General features: G+C 42.9%; 1 protein-coding gene across 2 annotated transcripts in view; it reads right to left on the minus strand.

Annotated features, from left to right (window-relative positions):
* Window positions 1-25038, minus strand: part of GAB3 (GRB2 associated binding protein 3) — a 68709-nt gene extending 43671 nt beyond the window's left edge. The window contains exon 1 of one of the 2 annotated variants that reach the window (XM_069867471.1): window positions 24875-25038. In XM_069867471.1, the coding sequence (XP_069723572.1) occupies window positions 24875-24946 (72 nt within the window). In that variant the 5' untranslated portion in view covers window positions 24947-25038. The remainder of the gene's footprint in view (window positions 1-24874) is intronic. The other variant, XM_069867470.1, reaches the window with a different exon arrangement.
* Window positions 25039-25557: the final 519 nt, after the last annotated feature.

Genomic DNA, 25557 nt, shown 5'->3' on the forward strand with positions numbered 1-25557 from the left:
ACTGGTCTTTCTTACCACACCTTAATCTCAACAAATTCACCCAATAAATATGCTTGATAAATAGTAAGAAGCCACCACACATCTTCACAAGGACCATGAGAAAAATGCATGTTGACAGATTCTTTTGAGTTTTTCAGAATATGTGGGTTTTCCCTCTATTAGTAGAGTCTGAGCTGTTGACTACTGCCACAATTCAGACACATCTAGAATTTTATTTCAGAACAAGTATGCAAACACGCCTGATCACTTTACCAGTGAAAAGACCAGATCATGGCATACTCATAATAGTTCGCACTTTGGTGAGCAAGTGTTAAGTAAGCCAGCGTTTAGATATCTATCTAGGCACAACATCATTTGGTGGGTAGGTGTGACAGCAGTCCTACCATACCAAAACCAACAACAAATCCCTCAAATAAACAACAAAAAAAAAAATGCAAACCACAACAGCTCAGGTCCCTGTAGACTCAGGCTGTTTCTCTACTATACCAGAAAAACAAAGCCCTAGAAGAGAAAGCCTGTTGCTTAGACTTGCTTCATACTTCACCTCTTTTTCTGTATGGTTCCATTTCGCAACAAGAAGCATCTCAGGGCTTGTTTATGTTTTCCATCCAGAGCTCCTGGGCCTCTGACACAAACCCAAACAGGCATCCCACACTATGGCACTGTGCTTCCACACTGAGATGCTCCCTCAGTCAAATTTGACGCCAGCAAAAATGGTAGATTATCCTTAATTCCTAAGCACATTCTCACGAAGTTCCTGGAAGTCTTGGCAAAAAATAGTCTGCAGGTTGGCTACAGAGCTAAGAACTCTCTCACCCATTCCTGAAGATACACGTCTTCCAATACTTCAGCAAGAATTTGCTTTTGTTGTTTGACTTAGCTGCAGGCTTCCCCACTGTAATGCCAGAGCTCCTGAGGCTGTATCCTCACATTGGCAACAAAACTCAACATGATCTGCTCTGGAGCAGTGTCAGGGGCTGTAAGCAGAAGTGTGAAGTTCACAGTCGCAAGGTTTGCTAACTGAATCTCGCAAAAAGTGATGTGAGATAAGCGCTGTTTGAGCACAGAGCAAACAAACACCCTAAAGCACTTCGATCCTGAGACTCCCACAGGGTTAGCACAATTACAAACACCCCATGTCTCAAGTCCAAAAGCGTAAATGCATTATTTAACCTCCCAAACTCAACCTGACAGAAACCTACTGATGCAGGATGTTTCCTGAGGGCAACAAAAAAAAGCCAAGTCATTTATAACCAAATAATTTGCTCTCCAAGTTTAGATCCCAGTTACAGAAGGTACTTGAGCACATGCTTCACAGCAAGCTCAGGAAGTCTCTGACCTCCTTTAAACTAGGATACTTTAAGGAACTGAGCCCACATTTTGGGGGGCTGTAGTCCAATTTGTCCCTGCCATTTTCACTGCCCAAAGTCTAAGCAGTGCTTGGCAAGATGAAGTGAGAATCTTGACTCCAGCTAAGAAATGTTCTCCTATTTAACCATTTTCTCACTTCAAAGGCAGTGCAGGCTTTCTTTCTGACAAATACTGTTTCACGGTATGTATTTGAAACATACCCATTGTGTACAGAATGAAACTGAGAGGACACTTCCTCTTCTAATGCAAAATCCACGCACCATGGAGAGGCAAGTAAGCACCATACAGGAACGCGTGCATGAGAGGTACATGGAAATCATGGGTGTTGAACATTGGATGTCCACTAATTTTGATTTGCAAGTGGGTCATGCAAAACCAGTGGGCACGATTAACTTTTCTCTGTCCAGGATATGCCTGGGAAGAAGTCTTCCTGGGGTTCAAGGAGAGCGAGGCAGGATTTGCTTCTGCAAGCCTTGCAATGACCCCTTAAGTACTTCTTTGGAAGTGGTGGAGTCACCATCCCTGGAGGTAATTAAAAGGTGCATAGATGTGGTGCTTAGGGACACGGTTTAGTGTTCAACTTGGGAGTGTGAGGTTAAGGGTTGAACTCAATGACCTTAAAGCCTTTTCCAACCTAAATGATCCTATGACACAGGGATCTTGGTGTATGGGAGCCTGGACTGTATAAATAGAAGACCTGTTTGTGTTCTGAGTAACGAAGTTTAAATTTTATGTGCAATGAGCGTATAAGGCTGCACAGAGGAAGGGTTTTCTCCATTGCTGTACTCAGAGCAATCTCTCTTTTGTCTCAAAGGCCACTGTGGCTATGACTCACACACAGCCATCAGACTATTAACACTTTTATTCCAACTAGTTATTTCTGGCTTTTGGCAGTCAAAATACCTAAATGCTCAGAGTGCTTCCATTGTAACTATAGAAATTACAACAACAAACAACAATAGCTTGACCCCTGGGTCAGCTGAAGCCAAGTAATGAATCACACACTAATTTTTTTACCTATAGTTTTGAAAGAGAATTTAAGCCTGGACAACAAAGCAGTACATTTCCCAGCTACCTAGAAGATGCTCAGCCAGACAAGCTCAGCGCAGATGCTGTTAGATGCTTAACCTTTCCAACGGGATGTGATACCTCCCCTGAATAACAGGCAGCCCCCAACCAGAATATACTCAGACACGCTTTGTAAGTCCATTTGAGGTTAATGGACTGTATGAATGTTGTGAACTCATCTTTCTTCTTCTGTGTATTCATAATCGATGTATTTCAGAGGGCTGTTTATAGAGTTTCTCACTGTTATTTTCTTAAGTTATTGGAAAGATTTTGTTCAAGCTCTAGATCTTTACACTTTCCATCTTTCTATGCCTGCAGCATTTTGAATATTAGAAAGCCAAACTTTTAATTATGTTAATATCTAACCCAATCTCTGGGCACCTTTAAAAGTACAAAGAATGCCTATCAACTCTGAATATAGAGGCTAATATGTATTTTAAACAACAGTCATTGATCCTTCCGTTGTGTTTCTGTTTTATTTATTATCTACAAAACCAATTTTTCTAACTTAGAGGTCCATGAAGTATGTGCCATCAGTAAATAAAATAGATCGGAATACAGTTGAGCAAGACCTTTGTGATTCACTAATAAACCATGAAAGAAAAACATCAGTCTGGAAGCATCAAACTTTCCAGCCAAGTAAGGACCAAGAAAATGTCCAACAGGAGCAGCAAAGCAAACTTGCTGAGAGCTCACAGTCTGCGAAAGCCGTGTGCCTCATCTTAGCTGAAAATGATCTAAGCTAAATTAAATCCAAAAGCTCAAAGTTGACAAAAATAATTACAGTAAAGAGGAAAAAGAAAAATATAATGGATATACTGTTTTCTTCTAGCTTTCCTTAAAACATACTAATAATGCAAAGTGCTGCCTACAGACTTCAAGCCAGAACTGCACAGAGGAGAGAAATTCTGTCCTGTGAAGGCTGAGGTAATTCTTGCAAATGATGCCCCAAAGATTGGCCCTGAATATGAAGAGAGATTTTTTTTTCAGGTATTGCCCTTGCTGTCTGGGTGCTGCACAAGGCAACACTGCAGAGAACAGTGTGTACAAAGGACATCCAAAACTATGGACATTGTCATGGGAAACTGGAGATGGGCACCACGTCTGAAACCTTTACAGCTTTCAACTGTGGATTAACTGACATTTTGAATAACAAATCTTCTGCATTCTGTAGGGAGAGACAAGGTTCAAACTTGTGCTATTCCCCAGGTCCCTGCGGATTTCCAGTGGACGGATACTGCAGGAGCTCCCTTCAAGCTGGGAACCAAACTTGTAAAATCCTTTCCTCTGATCCCTTGTACCCCAACAACACTGAATACTTTTGAGTAAAAATGGAGCCATAGGCACAGGCACTGACAGATAAAAAAAAAAAAAAAGAGATATCTGAAAGCAGTGGTTGTACACAGAAAGCAGTTACCGCTCTTTTTTTTTTTAGACTTCATGGCTTATTTGTTTAAACCACAAAGAGGCATTTGCATGCTACCCATTTCTGGTGAGATACGGAAAAATAAAGAAGAAATAAATGCAGAGCAAGTAACACCCTCTGTTAACTTTCAAGGTTAATTTTAACTCCTGAAACACTTCAGCAAAGGTCCACCACTCAAATTTACATGTTTAAAGAGGTAAAGAATATGATCAAAAACGACTTTTCAAAGAGATGGAAAGAAACAAACCCCAACTATTATCTTTTCCTATTTTAAACTTCATCCCACACTTGACACAAATTTAGATCAGAATGCAGAATTACTCCTACTGTTCTCCTTCGCTTAAGATTCTTCCTTACCACGTTTTTCAGAGAAGCAGTTTGTAAATGTGACTCGTTAGGATGCAGTGTAAAAAGTAACGTGTGTGCTGCAGCCAGTAACCTAACCAAGCTGCCTGTTTCTGATGCAGTTACTACAATGTTAAATCTTACATCTAGTTTCAAATGAAGCCAACTGGGAGGCAAAACACCCTCTGATCAGGGCAAATATTTGTGTTATGAAAGCACACGTTGGTAAATCAGCCAGAAATAAGTGGATTCTAAAATATAACTTTACGGTGTAAGTGTGACTGTAGCACAGGTGCAGGCTGGGCAGAGGACGTCTGATCCCGATGGACATTGTGATGTTGATGTTCTTAGGAGACTTAAAAGACAGGCTGAGAGAGATGGTAACAGACAAGCATACATGAGAACTTGTGAGAAAACTTAATGATTCATCTAATCCTTCTGCACATAGAAACGCCTTTCCTAAGTTAAAAAAGTGTATTTTTTAACAGTTTACAAAGCCCAAGAAGAATCATACAGTGATGCCGTCTTAGAAGTCATTGCAAAATGTCAGGGAGATGTTTCCCAGGGCCATGCCAAGGGAAATGCCACTTCTGTTCCTGAACAGACTGCTTTAGAGGGAAGACTGTGGAGGGAGAAAACAGTATCACACTGGAAGATGATGAATGGCATCCTGGCCTTAGTGAAACAAGAGGGAAAAATTCCGTTTCTGATTTCAGCGGGTTACCAGTATAGTCAGAAACATACATGTACCACATCCAAAACACACATGTGCCGCGCATGATAACGATAAGCGGTACTGTGTAATGGTGTAATGTCTCTAAACTATAAGCAAGCTAAAAACCAGCCTTTCCAGAAAACTGATGGGTTGACCGTAAGCTGTGGGGGGAAAGTGAAAAAGCTTCCAAAGAAGGCAAGGCAGATTTTTATACCATGACTCCTTGACCAGCAGACTGTATTTTGTTGAGGAAACTTCAAAGATTGCCACAGACAGAAAAGCCTTAGCCATTTTCTAGTTTTGCACTCAATACTGTCTGATATTTGTGGTTTGTGATGGTCTTGGTCTGTATCAGGTCCAACTCCAGGAATTTTACTCTGGCTTTGATCCTTCCTGAGGCAGTGCCATAACCATTTTTGTATGCAATCAGAGCAGAAATTGGAGACATAGTACTTGAGGTGAAACATGAGGCATTACCATTGCCAGGAGGCAGCTCCAAAAGTTACAGTATGTTCTCAGCTGTGTTCCAGGAGATTTTAAAGGGAAGACATCCTTACTGATTTTTATGGTGTTTGAATCTGCTTCATGTTTTATATGAAACTTTAAGTCCTAGTGCCATTACTTGAAGTTCATATCAACAAAACACTGGATGCTGCTGCTTTTCATCCACCTCTAAACACAGATTCTCAGCCCATCTTTGATCGACCGATTAACTTTTTATCATGGGATCAAACCAATCAAAGACCTGACATGGGAAACAAAATGGATTTAGATGCTTAAATAACTTATACAATCTTACAAATGTTACTATCTAGCCTTGGATCAATGGGATTTTTGCACCTGCATTATTCAAAAGGGCATCTCTAAACCCACAATGCAGCAAACCAATGATGCCACAATCTTCTGCATACTTCCACCCTGCTTTGCAAAAGTAAGAATTGGGATTATTTTTTCATTTCTGAAAAAAGAGTTTGAAATGAGTCTTTCAATAATTTATTCAGCTGGTGTAATCAAGCACAGAATCTGACCAGAATCTTAGCAGAAGCATGATTTCCAGCTCTGTGGTTTTCACCTCGGAGAGTATTTACTATTTGCTTGCCAGTAATTACCACAACCATCTCCTGTTTTGAGTTCTAGTACAGAAAAAGGTCTCCAGTTGTTTCTTTAAACTTGAAGGAGAATTCACTTTAAAACTCACGTGAATGGAGAACTTCCATGAATCAGGTGAGAAAACCATTTGTATGTTTGTTCTTCTTGTTTATTCCCCAAGTTAGGCATTATTTGCTTCTGTCTACAATGCCCTTGGCCAAAAAAATGCTTTCTTGCCAATGAAGCTGTTATTTAATACACCCTGTGCCCAAAGGGACAAATGTTTGGAAGTGTTTACATTTTTTGCTCATTTATCTATGAGTCAAACATGACCCATAGATAAAAAGAATACTTCTGCAACAAACAGAGCTTCTGGTCTTACTGATTGTTTGAATTCATTTTTTTTAACCCATCATATATGTTCCTATGTGTTCTGTGACTTTCTTCTTACTTTACAGACATTGAGAATTACAGTGTTTACTAAGATTATTGCATTGCTACTGTCATGAAGTTACAATATCCATAGTTTACACAATGATTTATTAAAAAAAAAAAAAGAACAGAGGGTTATAAACCTATCTAGGAAATTTGGGATATTTGGGTATTCATCTTTCAATAAATCCAGTAGAAGACTATCCTATATGCTATAAGACATCTTTGCCCATCTCTTTGAATGCTAATTTTGCTCCTGTAAGCTGAGACTCCTCTCTACTACAATTTATTTCAATTCTTAATAAAATCCAATTGCCTTGAAATACAGCTGGATTAGGACTTTGCACTTATTTAATCCAAGGCTCTTTCTCCATGGCTGATTCTGTGCTCGTTCCTATTTGACAGCTAAAAGGGGAACTCGAGACTTTCTTGACTGCAAAATCAGATGCAAAATCAGACCTATAATGTACAACTGAACCTGGAGAGGAATGAAGGACTAAAATAATACCATGCCCCTTCCCTGTCACATTTCTTGCAACCAGTGTGAAATTTTTGTATTTTTGCAGAGCCACAGCTAAAGTACACTTTGTGTAATTGTTTTTCAGAATATTTTCACTTTCATTCTTTTGCTGTAAACTTTAGAAACTGACTGTTGCTATACATACTTCCTAATCCACATTTAAATAAAAACCCACGGCATATACCCATGATTAATTTCAGTTCACAAATTGCTTCAGCTCTGTGTTAGAAACATCGTTTTGCCATGGCATTATATGATAGATGTCACATGCTATGAGTTAGAAACACCTTCTGAGAGGAGCAGCTCCATCCCTCTAGAGCCCCAAGACTGCAGCCCTACTCACAGGCATAATGACCTCTCTCCACAATCCGTTTTGGATTATAGAAGCTGAGTTCAAGGGAGAGAAACAGCAATGAGAGATCATAGAATCATAGAATGGTTTTGGCTGGAAGGTACCTTAAATATCATCCAGTTCCAACCCTCCCAACGGTTCTATCTGTTTGCCATTTCCTAAACCTGTGGCTACTTTGCTTTTCTGTGAGCTAGCACAGGTCACAGCCGCCCAAGGAGGCCAGGGAAGCACTTGCATGGATGCTGAGGGTTAGCCATGAAAACCACCAGAAGGAAGAATGTGGGAGAGGTGGGGCTGGCTGGATATAGTAAAAAGCAGAAAAGCCGAAGACCTCTAAAGAAATCTTCAAATTTTGGCCTGCACTGACCTTCAGACTTTTTTTTTTGTTGTATGCGTGCGTGTGTATCTTGCATTCCCACACCACAAAGCTGCTGCCTCTGTCCTGCTTTAGAGTTTCATGTGTCAGACACAGCTGAGCGCAGATCTGTGACTCACTGGCTGTGCCTCGTCTTCGCACAGTGAGGAAGCAGCAGCAGCACTGCATTTGCAGCCAGGGGAACGTGTATCTGGAAGGCAAGTTCCCCAACCCCAGCCAGGCACCATTTCCACAGAGGTTTACTGCCAGTGACTTTTGATACCTAAGAATCTTCTCCACGGTGCTGTTCTTCTGATTTGGTCCTTGATTAATTAATGGCTTGACACTGTGAAACGAAGAATTTCCCCAACAGCATCATATTCAGGAAAGAGCAATCATAAGCTAAGGACTGAAACCAGTAAATGCACTATGCATACACAGTTGGACTCTTTCTTATTTCACTGAGCTAAATTAGTAATTAATGACATTTTCTCCAAAAAGATGAGCAAGTCCAGGAATAATAGTAAGCCAAATGTATAACATAGTCAGACATGGGTTCCGAAAGAAGAGGGGCCAAAGCTGCCAAGACCTCGTGTAGTTAGATAGCTGGATAGTTCAGCTCTTCTTTCCACTCAGCTGACGTGTCCCCAGCTTTGTCACAGTTACACCCCTTGGGAGTTGAGCGTTAAAAGAGTTTCCTTCTGACATAATAGGGTTTTGGTTAGAAGTTCATTGAGACAAGCCTTATTTTTAATAACTGGATTGCCAACAAGCATTAGATGCGCCCTCCTACCCGTTCCCTGTTGCTGACTCCCTGCCCCGGGGCTCTGGTATCTGACAAAGAAGAGAACCCATAGCCCGTTCCCAGAACAGACCCTGTCCACAGCTCAATGTTTTTACCAGGAAGAGAAGTGGCAACACCCTGCGCTATCAGAGTGATAACTAGCTGTTTCATCCAAAGCTTTTCAAATACGTTGCTGTGCTTTCAGGGACATGGCTTAGTGGCATATAGGAATGGTTGGACTCAACCTAGGATTCTATGATTCTATGCTACAATTATAAGTGCCAGAGGCAGAAAGGGTATCTGGAATGGCATAGCCCTCACCAGAAGTGGTCAGTGCTTCCTCAAAGATCTTCCTGCATAAGGTCAAGGTTTTTTCCCAGCACTTGAGCACTTCTCTCTCCTCCAGTGTCTTTACCAGAAAGACATCAGGTCTGTTGCTGCCAATCCTATGTGAGGACAATCCTTGGACCAGCCAAGTGACTGTGGGCTGAGTCCATGAGCTGGATTAGCACCCTGGTGCTGAGTGACACCACCTCCAAAGAGGAACGGTGGCAAAAAAGATATTTTTGTCCTCTTTATGTCTCTTCCTGGCAAAAATCTACTTACCCAAACACATAAAGCTTATTTAAGTTTCCTTGGAGGTGACTTCCTTGCTCAGCCAATTCACTGGATATAGATAGCATGCACTTTTCCAGGTGAACACTAATGTTCAAGCATAGAAAAAACATAGTTTGATTATTGCATTGTGACTACCCCTTTCCATGATCTTCCAACAGTCCCGGAAGACTGGGGAAGTCCCACTGGACTGGAGGCTGGCTGACGTTATGCCCATCTACAAGAAGGGTCGCAGGGAGGATCCAGGGAACTACAGGCCTGTCAGTCTGACCTCAGTGCCAGGGAAAGTCATGGAGCAGGTGATCTTGAGTGCTGTCATGAATCACATGAAAGAGAACCGGGTGATCAGGCCCAATCAACACGGGTTCACAAAAGGCAGGTCTTGCCAGACTAACCTGATCACCTTCTATGACAAAGTGACTCGGCTGCTGGATGAGGGAAAGGCTGTGGATGGATCTTCTTGGACTTCAGCAAAGCCTTTGACACAGTTTCTCACAGCATTCTGCTTCGGAAACTGTCACCTCTGGCCTGGACAGGCGCACACTCTCCTGGGTGGAAAACTGGTTGGATGGCCGGGCCCAGAGAGTGGTGGGAAATGGTGTGAAATCCAGCTGGAGGCCAGTGACAAGTGGGGTTCCCCAGGGCTCAGTGCTGGTCCAGCCCTGTTCAATGTCTTTATCAATGACCTGGATGAAGGCATCGAGTGCACCCTTAGAAAGTTTGCGGACGACACTAAGCTGGGTGGAAGTGTCGATCTGCGGGAGGGCAGGGAGGCTCTGCAAAGGGATCTGAACAGGCTGGACCGCTGGGCTGAGACCAATGGCATGAGGTTTAACAAGGCCAAATGCCGGGTCCTGCACTTGGGGCACAACAACCCTGTGCAGTGCTACAGACTAGGAGAAGTCTGTCTAGAAAGCTGCCTGGAGGAGAGGGACCTGGGGGTGTTGGTTGACAGCGCCTGAACATGAGCCAGCAGTGGCCCAGGTGGCCAAGAAGGCCAACGGCATCTTGGCTTGGATCAGAAACGGCGTGGCCAGCAGGGCCAGGGAGGTTCTTCTCCCTCTGGACTTGGCACTGGTGAGACCGCTCCTCGAATCCTGTGTTCAGTTCTGGGCCCCTCACCACAAGAAGGATGTTGAGGCTCTGGAGCGAGTCCAGAGAAGAGCAACAAAGCTGGTGAAGGGGCTGGAGAACAAGTCTTACGAGGAGCGGCTGAGAGAGCTGGGGGTGTTTAGCCTGGAGAAGAGGAGGCTGAGGGGAGACCTCATTGCTCTCTCCAACTACCTGAAAGGAGGTTGTGGAGAGGAGGGTGCTGGCCTCTTCTCCCAAGTGACAGGGGACAGGACGAGAGGGAATGGCCTCAAGCTCCGCCAGGGGAGATTTAGGCTGGACATTAGGAAAAAAAATTTTTCACAGAAAGGGTCATTGGGCACTGGCAGAGGCTGCCCAAGGAGGTGGTTGAGTCCCCTTCCCTGGAGGTGTTTAAGGCACGGGTGGACGAGGTGCTGAGGGACATGGTTTAGTGTTTGATAGGAATGGTTGGACTCGATGATCCAGTGGGTCTCTTCCAACCTGGTTATTCTATGATTCTATGATACTCCGTTGTGTAAGTATGTTATGAAAGAAAAAGTTGTGTAAAAATCATAGTGGATTTCACTATTTCCTATTTAACTGTTTTACTGTATGCACGTACAATGCTCCAAAGAGTTCTTTTGTTTAGAATAAACATTAACCACCATAACAGTTTTTAACATGCTTCTGCTTCTTTACAATAAAATAGGTTATGATGTTTAATTTTTCCTTTACTAACATAAAATCTTCCACAGCCCTTATGCTGAGAGACACTTCAAAGTTTTATTTTACAAACAGTGAATACAGACCTGGATTTTCTTGTTGTTGTTGTTTGGCTGCTGTACATACAAAATTTAGTTATGAAAGATCAGAACATTCTTCTTGCTAAGCACAATTTAAAGGTCCAGTAGTGAAATATCCTCATGTATCCTATCTACCACCTGGCCCAAACAGCTGTCACTGGGTGCTCACAGAATTACTGTCACCCCAATGACTGGTCAACCCACGATGGAAATGACAGTGTGCCCTTGGATGAGCTCAGTGTGTTTGGCAGCCTTAGTGCTGGCTCCAAGCAACTATAACAAAAATACGAAGGATTAAAGAAAGCCTTTGTTTGCAATTCAAGTAAATATGCTGAGATTGAAGGAAACACAAAACCTGAACTGTGTTCTTAAGACTGCAAGATGATAAAAGGAATCTGACAGGATAGTGTGTGGGAAAGTAGGGATTACCACTGCTTATGTCATTGCTGCTTGAATCTAAGGACTTGTCTGCAGTTTTATTGGCACAGCTGAGCTGCCATATATCTGCTAGAAGTGTGCCATGGGAACATTGATACTGGAAAAAAGAACATTGCTCCCAGTTTAGTTTTTATTGCTTCACAACTAGTTTAAGAAAAAGGGAAAGGATGTCACTCATTCCAAGAACATCTGAGAAGATGTTTATCAGCGTAATTATAGTGATTTGAATTCATACATCATTATACACCTATGTGATTTTCCTGTAGGTTGCACTGGAAACGGAGCTTATTGAAACAGTTTTGTGGTAGGAATTTCATCAATGTTACATGTAAACTGGTTAGTGAGACAGATTTTTCTGTATCACAAAATGTGGACTATTGGAATGTCCTATATGAATATATTGTTCTGCATGAAGAGAGGTTTGTTAGAAAACCACCGGGAAAAAAAAAAAAAAGGTCTTAAAACTGTTAAGCAGGAACACAGCATGACTGTAAGGTGGCAAAGGCTACTCTAAGCTGTTAGTGGTAACAATATTTTTCCCAGGAGCTAGTTGTAAGTGCATACATATGTGATTCACTCCAAATGGAGCCCCAAGGTCTTACAAATAGTAAGCAGGTAAACAGACCCCTGGAGAAAGTCAGATGCAAGCTGGTCAGTAAACAAAGAATGGATTTCTGGAGATTTTCTGATGTTTTTCCCTAAAATTCACAAAGAGCTGCAGTTATTAAGGAAGGTGGAAGTCACATAGGATGCACATTAAACCCCTCTGGACATTGGATTTCACTGCTAGATGAACTGGAACTGTAGGATATAAACCCAAAACATCCGAGTGAGGCTGTTCTGTGGCCTGAAAAAGGAGACAAGAGAAGTGCCTGCTCAGTTGGAGCCCAAGGCAGGTGGCGAAGTGAATGATGCAACATCAGTGTCAGTGCGACTGGCAAGGACCTGCACGTCAGGGGCTGGCTCTGCTCTGTTTGGAGAGGGAAGGCAGAGCACGGAGGAGGAAACTGCTCTAATGCAGAACTGCTGTATGAAATACTGTTGTGGAAAGCTCGGATCTGCAGGCCAACAAAGCACTGTGATGGAAGAGGGAGGGCCCAGCGGGGGTAAGGAACACAGCATCTGATGTTACCTTGTGCCAGGCACTGGGCAGGGCTATTGTTCTGCGTAGAGCCTTGACGTTACTCTCATGTTCTCACACACACCATGGCGCACAGCAACTCATCTGCTGGACCATCTGCTGAGATGCTGGTGTGCTCGAATTAGGTCTGTGACTCTTCATTCCTATATGCAGCCTTTCAAATTTACACCCTCCCATTTGAAAACATTCTCCTCCTGCTTGATCCATTACATCACCCATCCTCACCAGCTGGGACTGTTATGATAGTAGGTGTTTACAGCCTTCACACTGTCTCTCACCCTTCAGATTAATAACCTCACCTAGGGGAGAAACATCGTATGCACTTGCCTCGCACTTCGTGTGTTGCCCCATCAAACAGGATGATAATTTCAAAGATGGTACAGGAATTCCCCAGCCAGCAACCAGCAGCTAGCATCTGCCTTCACATTATGTGTTTCTAGAATGCTGCTTGCCATGAGCCATGCATTTCTTACACCAATCTATGCAAAGCTGCACTATGCATAGATTTTATCTCTTAAATAGAAAGCGAGATTTTTACTCTTTTTAAGAAGTTACCAATTTCTCTGCAACTCTGCTTTTAGTTTTCACCATAATTTTATCTGTCTGTAATCTCTTTGAGTGCAAAGCTTTATGTGAAAGGTGTTACACAAAATAAAGTGAAATTGTGCATTTCAACATATTCTTATCTATTCATTGTCTTCAGTTTCCAATTACAAGCTGGTACGTGCTGCAGTTCCCATATCACATGCCACCTCTCCTGGTTGCACTGCAGCTACCAGGAGCTCTGATAATGGCAGATCTGGGGGCATCCACCAGGAGGCAAAACCTTCCTACCCACTTCTCTCTTCACATTCCCCTGTTGCTGAGGGCCATGGCTCTGGGCTTGATCTGCATCCAGCCAACTGATACAAAAGATAAATAGAAAAGCCTGAAGCTCGACTCTGATATTCAAGTTCAGTGTTTAATGAAGACAAGATATTACCAGTCACAACGTATTGTTGTTAACAGCAAGGAACATGTAGGGGAAACAGCTCAGATTATTTAAATGTTTCCCGTAAATATGGTCATAATGGATTAGAATTTAAGACTGCATTTTTTGGCTTCTGGTTTCTCCTTAAGCTCCTACATTGCTAGAGAACATGAGGTGCCATTTCTATTTCAGGATTTTTTTTCCTGAAAAATCTAAGTTCTTTATTTCTGAAATCTTTTTAGAGATGACAAAGAGGTATTCCAAGAAGATTTGTGCAAACCGATAAATGCAAATAAAAGCTTCAGATCTAACCTTCCAGTTTGAGTGTGCACCTGCCCAATTCTAACAGTTTATTAAGGCAAATGCTTACTTGGCCTTTCTGTCCGTTACGGGCGCTTTTTATTTTGGAAAGGACAAGTTCACTGTCTGATGGTTACACTCAGTTGTGCTATATTCCCATATCTACTTGCTGCTGTTGCTGCGTAAGGGTCATATACATTTTCTTGTCAGTCCCAGCAAGGAATCGTGAAGATCATGCCCTAAAATGGCACAATGAACTAGATCTGGAGTGATTCTGCATGACCAGATTTCCATTCAGAGCCATTACCTTGAATGCAGCAACCCTAGGTGCAAGTCAGAAGTGACCAGCTGCCCTGCAATAATATGATCCTAGGACTTATAACCATTAATAGTACAAGCTCTATAATCTGACTGCTTCCCTCTGTTCCCTATCTTTTATTACTATTCATATATGGCACATAAAACTGTTATTTTCTTAAAAAAAAACCCCAAACAACCCAGTCTCTGAACTAGAATCTACAAAGATATGCTCATATAGAGATCCCAGTTCCATTTCCAGATCCAGTAAACCCAAGGAACGAGTCAAACTGAAACCTGACTGTGGTTGCACAGTAAATTCTGAGCATGAGAATCAGGGCTGCCACTGCTGAAATCTTCACATAGCTCAGGCTGCTAAACTACATGCAAATTGCTTGGAAATGTTCCTGACACATAGCACTGGGGTACATCTCACTGGTTATCCCTCTCCATCGCTGTATTCTGGAAAGGATTGCACTGCTACCACTTCATGCAAGCTTGTTCTGGCTCTTCACCTCCCAAACTTGTGTTGCCTGTTCTTGAATGGCAAGTTTCACTAAAGCATCTCTGAACCCACAACAAGGTAAGTGTCACGGTGAGGGGAGTCCTTAAGGATTTAGAGCAGCAGCACAAAGATACTTAACCCTCACCTAGGTAACTTTATCTTATCCAAAACCTGGCCATATCTGCTGTCTTGTGCCTCAGCATAACTTCATTTGGCCTTTAACAATCAAGCTGTTTGCCCCAACAAAGAGCATGGGCAGATGTCATTGCAGCCCGCTTAGAACACTCTAACAGCTAAACAGCTTTGATTTACTCCTCAGCAAACCAAGTTTACTTCTAAAGTTTAGAAGGTCATTTCAAGCACAAAGGACCTGGAAATAGAATGAAAGACTAATAGGTCTGCTAGGAGGATAACATAACAGGACTGCAGAGGGTATAATTCATCCTGCTTTCCATTTAGCAATGCTGATAAAGATGGTTAAACCCAGACAATTTGCTGAGCATGGGCAACAAAGCCCTAGAAAGGACAGGCTGTAGGTTGCATTTCTGCTGGAGATTTCTGTGTAGAAAATGCCTGGTAAAATCTTGGTCACTCTGAAGACAGATAAATCATAATAATTGCTCTTTATGTTCTGAGATAAATGCAGTCTCTGGCAAGGGTAAAGGATTTGACGGAGCCTAAATGAGGGTATGAACTCCATAGGGTACAAGAAAGCCTCTAACACCCTTTCCTTCAGCTTGAGGCTGAATACTGGTTGTGCTACAAAACAAGAACTGTCTCCCACTGCAGCAGCAGCAAACTCCTAATGGAAGGAACTAAACAGCCCTGATGGATCCTGAACTTCTCGTTCCTTTTCTGACACAGAAACTCAAGACATTCTGCAGATATGTCTCAAGATCTAAGGCACTAGGGGTTGGCTTGTGGCTGAAAATTAGTAAAGTTTCTTATTAAATGAGATATTCACACCCACTGTGTTAGGAAATAACTCCTAGCCATTCAAATGCCAGTCCTCCATTCAAGAAGTGTTAATAAATAAAAAGAAAATTTTTAAAACCCTTGCAATTTAGGGACAAGAGTAACTATATTGGCATCATTGGCTCTTTTGGTACCCTCTAATTTAATCCTCCCCTAGAGGTTTTATGGTAAATGTAGCATCTTCTGGAATGCCTCAGATCCGAAGTTCTCTTGGGTAGGGGGCACATTTACATTGTTTCTTTGCAGAAAAGCAAAAGATTTGTAGAACTACAAAAACACAACAAAGAAGTCCTAGCAGCCCTTGCATGCACTGAGCTGGTTTAAATTATGGCTGTGGGCTTCTTCCCTGATTCACAAAGAAATTAGACGCCTCGTGTTGTGTCACATTCCTAATTTGTTTATAAGTAAACGTATATATTTAAGAAGAGCTTCCAGATTCATTACAAATGTGCTCTATTATCTCACACACGCGTGTGCTCTGGTGTGTGTTTCTGTGTCCCACCTCCTGCCAGCAGGAAGGTCTGAGAGCTCGCAGCTGCTCTGCTGCCGGCGCTCACGCAAGAGCTTCGTGGCCAAGGGCACGGCAGGATGGGAGCATTGGGGTGCTGCAAAGGTCTGGGAGGGGGCTGAGGGGCTCCGTGGCTGGGAGAACACTTAGGAAATAAAGTTGGAGAGCGCTGTCTGCAATTAATGAGGCTGCAGTGCTCGTTCCTAGGATAAGGGCTGGTTCTGCTCCGACTGGCATGGATAGAGGGAGGACTGGGCTCTGGTTTTCACGTTAGCAGCTTGCAGCTCCCACCATTTACAGAATCAGCTGCTAGAGCTTAAAAGAAAGCCTGTTATGCCAAGGCCTGTAAATGAGGAGCACACACACACAATAGAGAAGGGATGAAAATGACCCTGTGGTACAAATCAGGCACTCATGCACACTCACAGGTCAGGTTTACAGTATGTTTAGGCAGCTATAGGCACAAGCAGGTCCCTAGGGCTACTCACACAATAACCTAAGCACATTTTCATATATCTGGTCCTTGGTAACCTGCCAGACTGTCCCCCAAATGACAATGGACTGAAATTTCCTGTTTCTGGCTTCACAAGAGCACATTTTCTCGAAGCTCGTTCCCTCTGTCATATCTTCCCTTCTGGGCACACCTTGGCACAGTGAATTTCTAACCGTTCCCCCTGCCCTATGATAACTCAAAGCTATCAATTCACAAGTGTGCAAGGTGCCATGGTTTTACCAGATTCTCTTGTAAATTTGATCTTGCAAAAAAACAAAGCCAAAAGACTTACTGGAGCTCCAGAAATGTCAGTTTTTAGTACCCGCACGTGTCCAGAAATTCTGTTGTAATTTCCTTCTAAATAGTCTGAGGTTAATGAGACTTAAGAGAATGATAGGAAGGAAAGAAAGTTATACATTCCCTTTTTTTCTCAACATGTCCCAAATGTCACCTCTGACCTGGCTTTCTATTTCTGGCATGGACTAAACTCCCTCTATTTATTTAGCAGCCTACACACCATTACAGTAACATAGCAACAGTACTTTCAGTTGTGAATTTGAAAAAAAAGAAAAGAAAAAAAAAGAACATATATTTCATAAGAAAACTGTTAAAGAATTGCAGTCGAGTAACACTTCAATAAATGCTTCTATTTTTCCCTTTACAAGCCAGTATTATTAGGTTTCCAGTCTGCAAACCCAACAGAGGGGTGTACAGCACCACCATCAAGAAGCCTGTTCTTCCTACATCAGTCACCGTCCCTTAACCTTTCTGTTCATCTTAACGATGCTTCAGCTTGAATATTTCTCAGCTTCAGCACAGACCAAAGACAGAGTTTGGAGAGGATATTGAAATAATGATGGGATTTATCTGATTGTTTTCACTGACTTATCATTTATAAACCATACTTCAGGGTAATACGCCGTTTACAGGGAAAGGTAGCTAGTGAAGACCTGTGAAAACAGCCCTGGAATATGCAGTGAAAACATTTTGCAAATCCTTTTTTGTTAAAGCAATGTGCCTAAGTATCTCAAAAAAAAAAGCAATTCCCTGAGCTACTTAAGTGGTTCTTATTTTTAAACCAGAGGCCTCAGTGAGAACTCAATTGTTTTTTTAGGATGGGTTCAAAATGTTGAACTTATTAAAAATAAAACTCCTTAAGCTTGCAAAGCTTCCACTATAAATATTAGTAAACAACACAGATGTAGTAACTGGAACTGCAGTGAGCACTTCATGAAGCAGTGTATGGCTTCTCATGAAACTGTTTCTTCATTGCTACTGCAAGCTCAGCTGGCATCCCTTCAAATGCTTTTTCTCATCTCACAGCGATTTTATCAGCACATGGTCACCTCTGAATGCCAGTGGCTTTTGTGGGGAATCGGCAACAGATCTTGGAAGTGCTGCTTTACAGCAGGCATACACATTCTGTTTTCCCAGCATTTATACATTCAGTACTTCTGTAAACTTGGTGGTTTTGCTGCATAGTTTGTAAAGTCTGGAAGTAAAACACGTTTCATGCTTGTTCTGAACTACTGGCTTCTCCTTGGCACGATCAGTTCATGTCAGCTTGAAAAAAAATGACTTAACAACTGTAAAATCCTTGAACTTCTACAAACAGTTTGTAAGTCTGGTATGTAAAACCAGATTGTTCACGAACTATTCACTCTGTTGAGATTATAACAGTTGCAAATTTAGGAAGGGTCCCATTATAGCTGTTATTCTGTCCAATAGAAATATGAACACTTAACTCATGGTCTCCGAGACCTGGGAGTCAGAGGATGAATAATATTTGTCACTAATGGGCCTCACAGAAACTGTTGTCTGTTAAAAAGCGTTGTCAAAAATGAGTCAAAATCTTTAAGTTGACAATCTAAGTTCCTTTCAAATTAATACTTTCATTTAAGTAATTTTAAATTCATTGCATTTTTACTGCCCTTCTGTAAAATGCTCAATGGGAAAGGATACTGAACAACTGAAACGCACTGTTCAAGGCTTTTGTGGAAAGCTACAAAGCAGTTCTGACGGCAGGGGTCAGGTGGGGTTTCTGGCATCAGAAGGGAAGGGAATAACAAAATCTCTAAGAACAGTTGTCTCATTCTAACAATTATAAAGCCACAAATGTGTTAGCCTGAGAAAGGGAGTATTTTTCTGCCACAAAGACTAGACATCAGTTTTGGTTTATTTTTAACAAATACCAAGTTGCAGCGGATCTTAAAACTGAGTTTATCATGGCTATCCATTTGTTGGCTTTCTGATGGAACACAAAGCGAAATAAGTCAAGGATATTTTAAAGCAGAAAAAAACCTAAAAAGTGGAAGCTTTGCTTTTTACTCAACAGTTAAATGAGAAAGAGAGAAAAATCTATTTTTTCTGGCTGGATGTAATGTTTTGACATGCAAATTTCATTTCAAAGTTGGCATTTTTTCCCTTGTCTTATCACATTGCTAATTAATTTCCAACTCAAATGAAGAGGACAAGAAAGCAAATAAAATGACTTTTCTCTACTGAGTAACATTACACGTGTCCCTTTCCCTAAAAACCTATCAAATTGGCAGAATACATACTCAGAGCATTTTAGTGTATTATTGATAGAAGTAATGTGTTTATCCATATTATAGTTTTCATGCTACAACAGAGTTCACCAAAGAACTGCATGTAACACTTTGTCCTCTACAACATGTTTGATAGCATCTGTAGTTTATTTACCACTCAAGTTAACATTTCCTTCTCTATTTCAAATTAGTATGTTGGTTTTTTTAAGTCTCTGTTTTTGAATGCAAAGACCTGATAACTCGCAGTTTTGTGTTTTGAGTAGAAACCAATAGCTGAACATTCCTGTGCACTGAAAACATGTAGGCAAAGATTAAACTGGGGCTTCAGGGCTATTATGGCTCCACCCAAATAAATAGTCCAAGGGAAACTATTCTGCTTTACATTCTGATATGCACGTTGCCAAGAACAGCAATGTTTTTTAGAAATTATCTTTTTCTTAGAAGTCAGCCTATCTCATCAAACATTGTATTTAAACTACCAAAGCATGGTTAAAATGAAAGAAAATGGTCTAGAGTAAACATTGCACTTAACCTACCAAAACAAGGCTAAGTAGTAGAAAACAGTCAAGTTTGCTCTTAGCTAATTACAAACATTTAATTCCAATGATGGAAACTCCTCCCTAAAATAAATTTTATACTGTTATTTTACCAGTTAGATCAATTTTGTTCAGAATTTCAGAGAAGGGAACATGTAGCCTGCAGCACTAGAACTTCTGTATGAGTCTTCATTTTCTCAAAACTGAGTTCTTCCTTAATATACAAACCAGACAGAATATACACTGAATTTTAAAATGAAGCAAAAGCAGGACAAAAAACTTACAAACAGAACCAGCTAGAAAGCTCTTGTCAATGTTCTCTGTCACACTGGACTCCTATTCCCACACGGACTATAAACTAGACCTAATAAAACCTGCACAAATTTGTGAAATAAACTCAGTTATTTCAATGAGAGTTGATCAGGATGCTGATTCCAGCAGGGTATGAAAGGTGGCTGTAACTCTACATTCAGAGAGGACAGTGCCCAAGAGATGAGGATTTGTAGGAAGCATATGGAAATATAAAGGCTTATGGACAAAAATTAAGTTCAGATTTCTCTTTGATAGTTATTTTTCAGAGACTTCCCCCAAATCCCAAACCAGCATAAGTATTACTTGACCTCACATGGCACTTGGGGATTTCTTTTAAATGAGGGTGGCGGTGTCCTCTGCTGACACCAGCCCAATGCAAGGTCAGACAGGAGCCGATCTGCATCCCACTCACCCTTAGCAGTGCTGTGGGACTTCCGTTCCTATTACTTGAGCAAACTCTTCCATAATTCTAATTTACTTTTTCTTCTTACTGGCCAGTAACTTCCCATTTGTTCTCCTGATAAACACCAGAACTTCAGCTAAAAATGAAGAAGTTGTCAAGATTCTCTTACCTTGTAAAACCCTGGCAGTGGGTGCTGTGGCCAAGTTCTGGCAAATCCCCCCATCAACCAGAGACGGATGTTTACAGCCCCTTGCTGTTGAGCCTTTCTGATGGCACTTACTATCCCTCACGCAGAGACAGCAGGAGTGGACACTGCTTTACTAGCTTTTTGCATCTGGTACCTTAAATTACACCTCTATTTGTCTTCTCAGGACAGACACTCCAAGAAGCGTGGTAAGACGTGCAAGGCTAAATTTTCTAACATGGGGTCCATTCTAGACTCTTGTTCTAGAGATGCCGACAAGGAATTTTGATTTTCAATGATGTTTGAAGAATCCAGTCACTCAAGCAAAGTGGGAAACTTGTCTTTTTTTGAGCAAGTGGTCTTCCCTCATCAATCCGTATAGTACTGAAGATTAAAAATAGCCCTTCAGCTGGGGTACAGCTGTGCAGCACTGACTTAAATGGAGCTGCACTGACTCACCACAAGCAAGCATCTGTACATAGCCCTCTAGTACTGCAAACCACGCAACTGAACACCAACAGTAAGTAAATACTGGCGTGGCATTTGCGGGAGCCAGCGGGCAGGCTTGCTTACTATTGCTGCTGCTCCTCACTGGTGTGACAAACTACAGGACACTGATCTGAGGACAGGTTGAAATTAGCTCCTGTTAAAAGTCTCATCTCCTGCCCCTTATCATGTTGTTCACGAGCACATGAACAACACATCTTCTCAATAGCACTGGTCTCTTATTTCATTAGACATCCTCTGTGACTTCTTCCATGTGTTTTTTGTCTTCTCACAGTGACTTTTTGCACGGGCTGTAGTAATTCCTTTGTTTTCTAGGCCATGAAAACATTCTCCCCCTTCTTCAATAAACAGAAAACAAATATTACCAGTCAGCAAGCAGATATATTTCCATATGAAAAGTATCAAAAGCCAGCTGTTCAAGGCTGACGTTACAGAATTGAGATATGTAAACAACACCACCCTGAGCCTTCTGAATTTTTTAACAAACATAAACACTTTTTTCCCTTGTGGCTCTGAACACCTAATCTAAGTCCATGGTTCAGCACTAATACAAGGCACAGTAAAACGCATCAAACCTGAAGCAGATTCTCCCATGACCCACTAATACCAATACAAAAAATCTCCGGTGGGGCCAGGTTTTCCTCCCATGGGTCTGAGTTTCAAGTTGTGCCCAAAACTTGGTGGTTTTGGTCTAGAGCATGATGGACTTCACCTCCGCCACCATCACTTCCCAGTTTTTGGTAGCAGTTTCTTCCTCTCTTGCCCCAGGTCCCCAAAGCTTGGGGGTCTCCCCTGTGTCCCTCAGTTCCACACGGCCCTGACTGGTGAGAAAAGCTGGAACAAAATGGGGAAACGAGAGCAGCATAGCTTTCAGGTCACACTTTGGGGACAAAGAACTGCAACACACACCAAATGCTCTCCCAGGAGACCCCTTGCAGAACTGCCTCTTTAGAGAGGCTGACGTGCTGGATTCATGGTTCAAGTATCAGACAGAGAGAAAAGCATTGCACATGCTATTAAACCACTATTAGAGCATTCGCCTGCTGAAGTGAAGCTCCCTGTGCTTTCTAATGAATTCTGTGCATCTAGCGTTAAGCTCTCTGTTTTTACAGAAAGTTACACTTGGGTAATTAATCTCATGTTCGTTTCCTGCACATGTAGGAGAGCAGCCTTTGTTAGGGAATGATAAGACACTTCTAAGAATAGTGCTACTAAGAGCATCAGCTTTGTAAGACATTACAGGAAAAATATACTCCTAACACCTGCTTTTTGCTTTTCAAAGTTTTGAAAATAATGTTCTGCTTACCCAGAGCCAAATTCTGACTTGTTTACGTGTAGAAAACCCAATTGCTTTATCAGAGAACAAGCATAAATGAAGGTATAATTTGGTCTTTAGGCTCCAGTCTCACAAAGATGTATTTGTTTAATTTTATAAACACTGTAAATATTACCAGTGCCTCCAGTGGGACTATCTGCAGTCTCCCAACCTGAATTCATCACTTTGTCTGCTCTCTTAACTACAGATTCCACTGAAATGAATTGGATTTTCCTAGTGATCATAATAGCTTGAGGATTAAGAATTTATTTGCGTGTAAAACAAGAGACCCTCAGACTGGACCTTACAAAGACCGGATGCTGAGCTCAGGAAAACGTAAGCTGGGAGACAACCCCAAGAGAGCAACTGAGCCACTCCGGGGAAGGACAGGTCCCTGTGGGAAGCAGCCCAAGCAGCATTTGAAGCTCCCTGGAAGCTTCAGCCCAGACCCTGGGTTTTGCCAGCTGAACACAAAGGGTGGTGTAAAGCTTGGGGATTTATGTAAGTTGTCAGTTCAGAACCCGAGCCAACACCATTCTCCTGTAAGCGGTTGACACTTGACACCTACTGAAGTCAGTTTAAACAGTCATTGTTTTAAAGCTTGTGTTGTTTTTAAGCAGCCACTGTGGCTCAGCCTGAGCTATCTACCACCCCAGCGCAAGATGCACAAGCTACCACGCTGGTGAAACTATATAAAAAGTGGAAAAATATAGTTTGCAGCGGGTAAGAGCCCATTTCCATTTGGTTTGTAGCATCTGCCGTGTAACCAGTCGTATTAGAATGGACATTAATCTTCGCTGTACTCGCAGCAGATTTCTTTCTGCTTTATTACGGACAAAGGAGTAGTTTATCCTCCTAATCAGAAAACAAAGCCTAATCTGCAGAGATCTGGCTAATCTAGAGGCTGATGTTTGAAGAATAACATAGACCCATTTCCCTAGGTTTTGTAGTGCAAAATTTGAGCAGAGCAGGCTGCAACTCGTCTGGTGAGCTGTTCAGAGCCCCTGTTGTGCCTATTATCTTGACTGTATAATGGGGGCTTTCAAATCCCAGCTTTATCACATTCTGTTTTCTCTACTTTGCCCTTTTATGAATATTGAGTCATCAAAAATAGCTTCACTGACAGAGTTACTAATGATACCAGCTGGGTGAATCAGTGGCTCTTACATTGTGTAGTGCCTGCTGTACAGTGCTATTAGTGCACTCGTTACAAAATATAACAAAAATTAGATATCCATGTTTTATTTGCAGCTCCCTCGAGACACATCAGAGTGGTTATTTTAGAACTGGAAAATGCTAACTGAACAAAGCATATGTTCGGCCATTTCAATGCAATACTGTGATTTAAAGGAAGAAACTCTGGCTTAGAATAAGTTAAAAGCAAATCCTAACATCAGTAAATGATCCTTTCCCCTAGTTTTCAGTGCAAAGAAAAAAAAACATACTACCAAATGACATCTACCGCATTCTTCGCGAGGCAGTTTACTCCTCCTATTACTAGAAACAGCTAACATCAGCAGTCCAGAGGAAAAAAATATGCTGATAAACAGAAGTGAATAGGACAAATGCTGCGGGCTGTGTGCCTGGGAGTGCAAGGTGGGATCCCCTGCTCCGGGGGATGCTCGGCGGAGAGTCAGGAGAGCAGAGCAGGGCTGCAATCGCATTGCTGCTTTACAGGAGTGCAACATCAGCGACCACACGGCTGCTGGGGGACCAGCACGGCTGAGGGTGCAAAATGGCCCGCGGTGGGCTTGCAGATTTAATGCTGCCCCAAGCAATTTTGTGAGGGTCGTTTATTTCTGCCTGGAGCGCCTTCCCCGCGATGGCAGTTTCCAATGTTTGCAACACGCACCCTCTCTCTCCCACCCGAGCCAGAGAACCAGGCAGGAGATAGAGAGAGAAACAAGGGGCCCCCTTAACACCGAAGGCAGTCGCAGCTCTCCTCGCATGCAGCCCTCGCTGCCCCTCGGTCCCCTTCACCTTCCAGCTCCCGGGAACTTTACAGCAAAGCCTCTTTCAGCACCTCAGACAAAAAGTGAAGCTCCCTGCCAGCAGCTGCGCCTGGCGTATTAAACTGAGAAATAAAACTGTTGCCTTTAGCAAGTGTCATAGGAATTACGGAGCATCCGAACAAAGCAGAGTCTCCGAATTTAAAGTATTAGGGTTTTGGTTTTTTTTTTTTTTCATGAGGTTCTTGCCCTTCCTTGGAAAAGCGACAGCTGAAATTCTTCTACAATTCTGTTAGTTCTGGCAACATTAACTGAAACCGAAATGTGGTTTTTTAACCTAAGATACGTTGCATAACGACCGGAGCGTTACAAATGTACGAGCCGGCAAAGGTTAATTCCTAAGAGCACAAGAATATCGGGGAAAACTAAAACACCCCCCGGGCGCACGGAGTCGGGAGCCTTCTCGGCTGGGTCCGAGGCGAGAGATTCCAGAGGGAAAGCGAAGCCGCCGCGGTCCGCTTAGGCAGAACCCCCCCCAGCACTTACGTATCGCTTGAGTTTCTTCTCGGGGGGCGATTTGATGAGCCACCCGGTGCACACGACGTCCCCCGAGCTCATGGTCCCCCCCGGGTGCGGGTGCGGGGCGGGGGCAGGTCCCCGGCGCTGGGAGCCCGGCAGCCACCGGCTTCCTCCGGCCGCGCTCCGCCGCTGCTCCGGCCCCGGGAGGAAGTCATGACATTGATCACTGACACGGGCAGCCCTGCCTCCCTCCGCCGAGAACACAATGCAGCACACCGAGCACGTGATGGGCGGCCGGGGGTCGGGCTGCCACCCCGCCACCGGCGACGCGGGGATGCTGAGGGACCCTGCTCCGAGGATGCTGAGAGACCCTGCTCCGGGGATGCTGAAGGACCCTGCTCCGGGGATGCTGAGAGACCCTGCTCTGGGATGCTGAGAGACCCTGCTCCGAGGATGCTGAGAGATCCTGATGTGGGGATGCTGAGGGACCCTGCACCGGGGATGCTGAGAGACCCTGCTCCGAGGATGCTGAGAGATCCTGATGTGGGAATGCTGAGACACTCTGCTCCCAGGATGCTGAGAGACCTTGATCTGGGGATGCTGAGAGACCCTGCCCTGGGATGCTGAGAGACCCTGCTGTGGGGATGCTGAGAGACCCTGCTCCGAGGATGCTGAGAGACCCTGCTCCGAGGATGCTGAGACACCCTGTT

Source organism: Phaenicophaeus curvirostris, chromosome 13, assembly GCF_032191515.1.
Source record: "Phaenicophaeus curvirostris isolate KB17595 chromosome 13, BPBGC_Pcur_1.0, whole genome shotgun sequence".
Lineage (NCBI taxonomy): Eukaryota > Metazoa > Chordata > Aves > Cuculiformes > Cuculidae > Phaenicophaeus > Phaenicophaeus curvirostris.